At 35.0% G+C, this 8,610-nt stretch overlaps 1 protein-coding gene across 1 annotated transcript; it reads right to left on the bottom strand.

Annotated features, from left to right (window-relative positions):
* Positions 1–297: 297 nt before the first annotated feature.
* LOC121062235 (protein FAM240B-like) lies at positions 298–3,314 on the bottom strand. Its single transcript, XM_040541987.1, has 2 exons — positions 3,169–3,314; positions 298–570 (listed from the first exon to the last, which is right to left on the bottom strand). Exons 1-2 carry the CDS (start codon positions 3,312–3,314, stop codon positions 438–440), a joined length of 279 nt encoding a protein of 92 aa, XP_040397921.1. The 3' UTR covers positions 298–437.
* Positions 3,315–8,610: the final 5,296 nt, after the last annotated feature.

Below are 8,610 nucleotides of genomic sequence, written 5' to 3' on the forward strand. Positions count from 1 at the left end.
GCTCAAGACAGGCAAGGCAGATGACACCTGCATTAAGCCAGCGTCTGAGAGCTCTGTAAATGGAAATGTACAACTTTACTTGCAGCAATCTGAATGTATTATACCTATTAAACAAGTGATACGCTTTCTGAGAAGTATGTTTTTTGTCATTTGAAAATGCAGTTACATAATAAAGTTGTCCTACTTTGGGGTAATAATATATCATGTGGACATATAGATGTCTGCTTCTCATCCCTCCCTCCATAGTCTTCAAGAGATTATGTACTGTGGCCTTATTCTTGCACTGAATTTATGTAGGACTTTACTAGTAGCTCTAATAACTGGTCTGGAAAAGTGCCAGAGTCTGAGCTCTTGCTTGTTCAGCAATGTAACTGGTTAATAGGGGCATGCAGAAGGTCAGAGTCAAGCCCAGGGCTTTTTGTATTTTCACAGTAACCTTAAGCAACAGTTTTATCTGGTGAGGGAAGAGCCTCAATAGACAGCAACGTCATCTGCTCTTTCTGCTTTTTCATGTGCGCCTGGACCTGCTTTACTCGGCCTTCCAGCCTCTCAGTCCACTCATGGCGAAGCCTGCAAAGAGAGGACAAGTGCTTAGCAAGCACCGAGCCAAGTCTTTCAAATACATCCAAAGCTTTTCAGCAGGGTCGAATCTTTCCCCTCTTTCATCACCACAGCACTTGTCCCGTATTTATTTACCATCTACACATCTCTCCAGCTTACCAGATTGGGAATGCAGGGAAGAAAGAGATAGCACTGATGGTATCAGTGGGTGACATTGCTGGATTCCTAATGAGTCAAACAACTGCTGAAACACTGTCAGTGTGAAGGGCTCTGTTTTTTCCTCTGGGGTATTCTCAAAGCTACACTGTCTTTCTGATAAGGTCATTTAATGTAGAAATTAAAAATTACAATTAATGTCCTCACTGCAAATTTACTATATAATGCTCTGGAGAAGAGCAAGCAGGAAATTAAATATGTCTATTTGGCTTTACTTTGAAACAACAACAACAACAACAACAACAAAAAAGGGGAAGATATAGACATTTGGAATCCAAAATCTCTGCAGACCTTGTATGTGTTTAATGAAAGGAATTGATGTCACATGCAAGAGGAGCCACATAGCTTCAAGGCACAAGTTTAGTACAGAGAGAAGAGAAGATCACTAGGGACTACTACAAGATATGGTTGGTAGGGTCATTTTCCAAGGAAACAGCATTATGAAGCACCTGACCCAGCAATGCTATAGGATTAGATGTCACATGGTAATGCAAAATGCATCATGGAATATGTGTGTGTTTTTTTTTTTTGTTATATATATATATATTTATATTTGTATATTACATTTAATGTTTTAAAAAGAACAGCAGCTAACGATTTCATCTGAGAATAACTCAGCATTAGCTGTTTCACAAGGATGCTTGTGTTTGTTTGGCTCCTGAGTTTGACTGCAGATTGTATTTTAAACTTCTCCCATTTGGTCTGCCCTGTCTTGACTTCACTATTCTCTCATTAGTATAGCTAAGCCTCAAAAAGCAGTGCTATTAGTTAGTAAATATTTGCCATTCAAAACACTGCTGTTTCTTGTTAACTACCAACCTAGCTGTCACAGAGGGACCACCTGCCTATATTTAGAGCTGTTTAATTCTCCCAGGTGCCACTTACATGGGATAGTGAACCTGTACATTTTGTAATGACAGTGTCTATTACCTACTGAATGTACCTTTTTTCAAAATTAGAGAACACTTGTGAACTACTTGGGCTTGTGACCTTGAAGGAACTTGCTTGCGTCTATTAATTACCTGAAGTAATCGAGACCTATTCAAAGCTCTTTTGCAGCTTTTTTTTTTTTTTAAAAAAAACAAAAACTAAAAAATTAAAAAAAGTAAAAAACTTCAACATTTATAATTTTGTGGAATTAAGAATATTATTGACACAACCATAACTGGAATTTCTTTGTGATGTCTCCTTGTGGCAGTGGGGGTTTTTGCTTGTTTTTGATTTTGAAGCCATAATGACAAAGATTTTCAGTGCAGCAGAACATTTTCCTGGCTTTTATCTCCAACAGCTTTGTTATCTGGGTTTGGGAATATTACTGACTAGCTAGAGTAGCATACTGAGAACAGGGCCGTCCACATCTGATGATAATGGGACACATGGTGTACCTGGATATTGATTTCCTCATCTTTAAGATGATGACAACAGCTTCCTCCTTAGGTGCCAGGGTCACAGTACCTGGATTTCTTTAAAAGATTCAGTCCTTTTAAAGTACATACCAGTTTGTTGAAATCAAGTTAATTTATATGAATGTGCCAGTTTTGAGGAAACTTACACAGGAAAGCCTTTGCCAATTTTAGGAGAAAAGCCCATAAGAAAAACACAAGAGGGACATGCATTTCTTATTCTGCTGCACTGTCCATTAGCTAGGGGATTCGCTTGGTGTGTCAGGGGCCCTAATTCAAACTTCTGAGGTGTAAAAGGTTGAGCAAGTATTTGAGGCAATCTACTACACCTGAGTGGAGTATTTATACTACAGCCACAGCTCTTTCTAGGTGGTGGTTGTTGTTTTATACTGTTTTGGCAAAATAAAATTTAAAAACTTATTAGCCTTTTTTTATTTTATTTTATTTTATTTATTTTTTTCTGTTGTAGAGCAGGAATGTTTATGAGAATTTTCATGGAATGGGTAAACCTTATTGTACCATTTCTAGCTTTGGGCTTATACGATGTAAAAGACGGTCAAATATGATAAAGGTGCTATGGATCTGTTTAAGCTACACATTAAATGGATGGTTTAACTATTGCTTTAATGTGATACAATTGTATTTATTTACTGAAGCTGTACCAGTTCCAGGTAAAAATCCTGATATGTTCTAGCTGTCACAGGCCATAGTGCCAAGGTGCTTTATTTTTATGTGTCTGTGCTCCAAGGCCTTTAAAGAATGTTCAAGAGGTTCAGGGGTGAGGGGTGTCTGAGTTTCCATGCAGAAGAGCCATGGAAATATGAGACAAGCAGCTGTGAGAGGAAAAGTGCCAAAGACCCAGAACACAATCTGTGCTATGAATAAAGCACTACAATAATGTTTTTTGTTGTTGTTGTTGTTGTTGATTTTTTTAAGCACGTGATGATATGACTGCTCTCTTGGCCAAAAATTTAAAAATACCTCTTACTTGTTCAGTGCACTTTTCCTTAACCTAAGCTCTTCACCTTCTCGTTGTCTGGTTTGCTCTTGGATGACTTTCTCCCAGAAGTTCTTCAGCCCTTCTGCATCATGACCATCCATCTTGTGGTGTCCAAAGTTGGTATGCTTGCTCATTATCTGAAAACAATTTGGATGTCAAATCAGTTAGGAGCTGAACCTGAGGAAGACACTATTTTGATTAGCCCCTTGCAATTTCTTTCTCATGAAGGGCTTTTAAAATAAAGTATGCTGTCTAAAGACTATAGGTAGCCCATGCTTACTCTGCCTTATTGCAAACTTTCATGCATTGAAACAGTCCTTGGGTGATAGTTAAATGTCATACTTATATTTTTGGTACTGAGTAAAGACTACACATGGCAGTTTTCTGAAATATTGTGTAAAGCTTAGTATGTGAGAGAGTTTAAATGATTTTGCAAGAACTTGGGAAAAACATTTTCAAATACAGTGAGTGAAGTTTAGATGAGCTGTTGTGAAGGGTTTTCTCTTTTTCTGTCTCCTGTAGTTTTAAAAGAGATCATAGATAGTTGTTATCCAAGGGAAATACTTTGCACTTAAATGATTTCTATTACTGCTTCAAATGATATCAAACACAAAATATGCCTGAGAATTATGAATCTGAAGTTGAAGCATACAAAGTGCAAAGCTCTAGGGAGCTTGTTATGGGCTTGTTCTTTAATTTATCAAAATTTAAACTTAAATACTACTAAAAGTAGAGCTTGTTAAAATGTAGAGTTGAATTTCTCCAATAAATGAGAAAAAAGGCAGAAGTGAGGGGATTTTTTTCCTTGCTAAACACATAGTATTCAAAAGTGGATGGTTTTAAAATGTTCAAATGTCTTAGATGCTTGCTGATATGAACAAACATGCATTGGTTTTCAAATCTTAATGGCTGTTTGAAAAGTTAAGGTCTGTTACATACTCCCAAAGGAAATTATCAGAAAAGTTGTATCATATGCTATATTTGTTGTTGGCCAAATATTGCTTTGGTAGGAAATTATATGGGGTACCAACAACTTCTTATTCTTCTACCCCAGTCATGAAGCACAATTTCACAGAATCACAGAATCAAAGAATCGAAGGGGTTGGAAGGCACCTCAAGAGATCATTGGGTCCAACCCCCTGGCCAAAGCATCACTCTCCTTATAGACTGATATGTACCTGACAATTTTCTCTGCAGGTATTGCCATACTTTATGAGGTATACTTATGAAGTGTTAAGAAGACTATGCTAGTGTAGGCCAATGAGAGTAAACCTTTGATTTGTCCTATGTTGTAAACAGATCAGAGAAAAACAAAGTGTCAGACACAACACAATGACAGCAGTGTTTTGCAAGGTCTTCCTACCAAACACCGTATTTAAACTCCTGAAGTTCTAAAAGGGCACAAAGGTGAGTTCTTGGGGTCTTCCTAGACTAGATATTTAGATTTGGCTTAATATCCACAAACATTTATTTATTTTTTTTTTTTTTATTTTAAGAAAGATCAATAAAAACAAATAGTTTCTACAAACTTGGTCCTAAGTCTAACCAGATTGAAAAACTTGCTTAACAAAAAGAAAAATCTCTGCAACTTCCAGTTGCAGCATATACATGTGTGTGTGTGTATATATATATATATACATATATATGTATATATATTATTTATATATGTATTATTTTTTTTTCCCACAGATAACTCCGGTTGCCTAAACATAGCACAGTAAAATTGTAGTGTGGACTGGTTAGTATGTGTAACATAATCTTCTAAGGGATGGAGTATCAGGTATGCCTGAATGGTTATGTTAGTTGTCACCAGAAGGTCAACAAGAGAAGCAATATCACCAAACCAATCAGATATTTTCATCTAAGGCAAACAGCAGTTTTCTTATGTTTCCTCTGCTGTGGACTGGGAATGATGTAGCACAGTGGGGTATAGCAGGAGTTATTATATGGCTATGGTTACACCAGTTTTACTAGCACCAATTCCTAAAAGTATTTTGTATATCAGTGATGCGAGAATGCAGGTAATCTTTTAATGATCTTTTAGCTCAATCTGAGGCACTAAAATAACAGTATTATTTAAGGTTTGATCTTGCAGAATGTCATGGACACATTGGAACATGCCCTATCTGCACCCTAATTCTATAGGCTTCGAAAATGTTACAATAAATGCTCTGGTAATAAGTAGTTACAGTGAGTGATGGAATATGATTATTTCATCATTCCTAGACCAGCAGGTCACTTGGGTCTTTGCACCATTTGAAGGATCTTCTATCAGTAGCAGCTGTCCACTTGACACTCCAGATAATTGTACTGTTGTCACAGAAGCTGAGTGCAAGCTGCTGACAAACTGTCTGAGTAGGTTTGCCCTCCAAACCCTATTATACTTTGCCTTGTGTAAGAGTCTGCCACAACACATTAACCTTTCATTAGAAATTAAGATTTTATGATTATTAAGCTTCTATTAGAATTTCTTCAAGAGGTACAAGGAGAGCCTCCAGTCTTTATCATTACCACTTTATTTGTTTTGGATCTTGGTGGCTTCACTCAGAAGCACAAGTTATGGTCAGGCAGGTACCCCAAAAAGGAGGTACTTCTGCAAATGTTAGTCTGGTGTGTTGCTGGGAGATTTTGGAAGCCAAGGACATTTGACTTAATAATGGTTCCTAGGAATATCAGTAACAGTGAATATTTCACATAGTATCTATCGCTGTGGTTCTGGCTAAGACAGATTCTTGATATAAGACTTTTGAAGATGATGCCATCTGGCATTATTAGTCTGCATCTCTCATACTGTGAAGTATGAAAACATCTTTTCTGTGAACCTCACGTTACAATATCTATGTATAGAAAGAGTAAAGGTCATGTACACTATGTAATACCTTCTTTTTTTCTAATTGAATTATAATTAGGAACTTCCTTTCTGAGTAATCCTCCATTTGTTTTGTTTGTATCAATCACTCTTTCTATTTTACTTCTCTATTTTTTATTGGTTCATTGAGTTTCTGTTTCCATTTAAATGTCCCAATAAAATAAATTGGAATTACACTGACATTTGTATTTAATACTGGCAAACTAATTTGTTCTTATTTCCTTTACTCTGATAACTCAAGGTTCAGAAACTATCAGGACGGTTAGATTTTCTTTGTACGTCAAAAACACTCTTAGACTTTCTTGCCTAACTGGAAAGTAAGTAAGGAAAATGGGTTCTCTCTCATCTCTATTTTAATTTCAGATAATGAATTATCGTCATGAAGAAACTAAAGGAAAGTTGAGGAAGCATTTTTCTAGTTACTAATGGCAGGGTGATTTAAAATGTTTTTCCACTGATATGAAAGTAAAATAGGAAACAGCAACATTTCTGTGTTCATAATGAATCATTCAGAAGTCTTGGTGTGAGTGTCATTTATGGATTGAAAAATATACTTATGAAACTTTCTGTGATGTATTTCCTATGAAGGACTACTAGCATGTGCATAATGGTAGTGCAGGGCAGAGTGTTACTAAACCTACTAAACTTACTACAAGTAAGATGGGTATTGTGGGTTGTGGAGTCCAACCTACTGATTTGAAGTATAATTGACTGATTTTATTTATTTTATTTATTTATTTATTTATTTATTTATTTATTTATTTTTGTGAGCCAAACTGATAAAACAGCATCTAATTAAAAATAAAATTAGGTCTTGGAAAAAGGAGCTTATATATTAGGCAGAACTCAACTGTCAGAAATATGTGTATGAGTGTATGAAATGGTTTGTTATACCATTGGTCCTTTACAGGAATTATTTTTTGTGTTGCCAAATTGTTAATTAATAGAGAATGGCCATGCAGCAATTTGTAAGAGGGCTGTCACTTATGATACACAGATAGCATCTACATATAATGCATTGGTTTAAATTCTTTGACCTGCTGCCCCAGGACAAGTTTAAAGGAGATTCAAAGAATGAGTGATTAGTACTTTTTCCTCAGCAGTTCTCTCCTGTGTAAGGGAAATTGAATTTTGCTCCTAGCTGGGAGGTAGCATATGCAGAGCTTTTATTCACTGCCACAAAATTAATACAGAAGCAGCCAGTGGTACAACCTTCTGTCTTTTAAACTGTTTTGCAGACATGTGCTTTGGAAAAGTACTAAATTAGTATATTTCCAAATTCTCTGATCTCAGTCTCTTCCTGGTCTGCATATTTTGAATTATCAAAATATCATAGAACTTCAACTGAAGTACCGAGAAGAGACTAAACAGATATCTAATGCAAGGAATTTCTCTTCTCCACCTTCATAACCATCTTTCTACTTTGGAATCCTGCCAGAGACATTTTTAGAGTCAGAAATTACACCTGCTGTTTTGAATAAAAGTGCAATTTTTAGTAAAGTTTATGTAAAATAAACAAGGAAAAGGAGAAAATCTTGTCTGAAATATCAGGAGGCATTTTTTAACCCACTTTTGGTCTTTCCTTTCTACACGTCATAAGCTAGCTTTCATCTTCAGTATTCAGTATTTTATGTAGATAGAAAACACTTGTTCATCTTCAGTATTCAGTATTTTATGTAGATAGAAAACACTTGTTCATACAATGAGAATCTCTGAAAATCTTTTATTTTCAAGTGAAGAATATTTTAATGCATTAACAAAGCTGTTATCTAAACATATTTTGAGAAAAAATGTTAAAGTAAATTTTAATCCAAATGTTTCAAAACAAACAAAAAAATCAGTTGGTTTGGCTATTAAAAAGAAATGAACCTTATGTTTTCTTTCTTATTGGAAAATACTTTAACCATCAAGATGAAATAATGTTTAAACATATCTAATCTTTATTTTCAAAGTGTGTGCTGAGACAATAGAATCTTTAACAAGAATGATTTTTTTACTATATATATATTTAAGAAAATGTTTCCTTTCTAGAAGGTGGATATAGGGTAAATTTTAACACTTTCAATAAATTAAGGATTCAACCAATTTTAACTTTGAACATGAACAACATGAACATTTATGTTTCTGAAAGAAATTCTTTTTTTTTTTTTTTTTTTTAAGTCATTGTAAACAATGGAAAGGCTATCTTTGACTTTAGGTGGAACTAGTCCCCAGGGTCATATCATGACCATGAGCTTTTTTATCTTTGTTGAGCCACTAATTAATCTCTCATTCTTTTTGCCCTTCCCTGGGATTTGTTTGCCTAAACATAGAGCATTTTCCAGTATTACAGAATTGTTATTACAGTATAGTTCCTGTGATCAAAGCCTGTTTGTTCTGTTTTGCTTTTTAAATAATAATTAAAAAATCTTTATTTTCTGAAAAACTTTAAATTAGTCTGCATCATAAGGATGAAAATCCCATATTGATTTTATGATGTTTTTTCATTCAGCTGAAGTATGTTATTATAGCAGGTGTAGTAACACCCCAAAGCAACATAGAAATAAACAACAGGTTAATAA

This window comes from Cygnus olor, chromosome Z (assembly GCF_009769625.2).
Source record: "Cygnus olor isolate bCygOlo1 chromosome Z, bCygOlo1.pri.v2, whole genome shotgun sequence".
Classification (NCBI taxonomy): Eukaryota; Metazoa; Chordata; class Aves; order Anseriformes; family Anatidae; genus Cygnus; species Cygnus olor.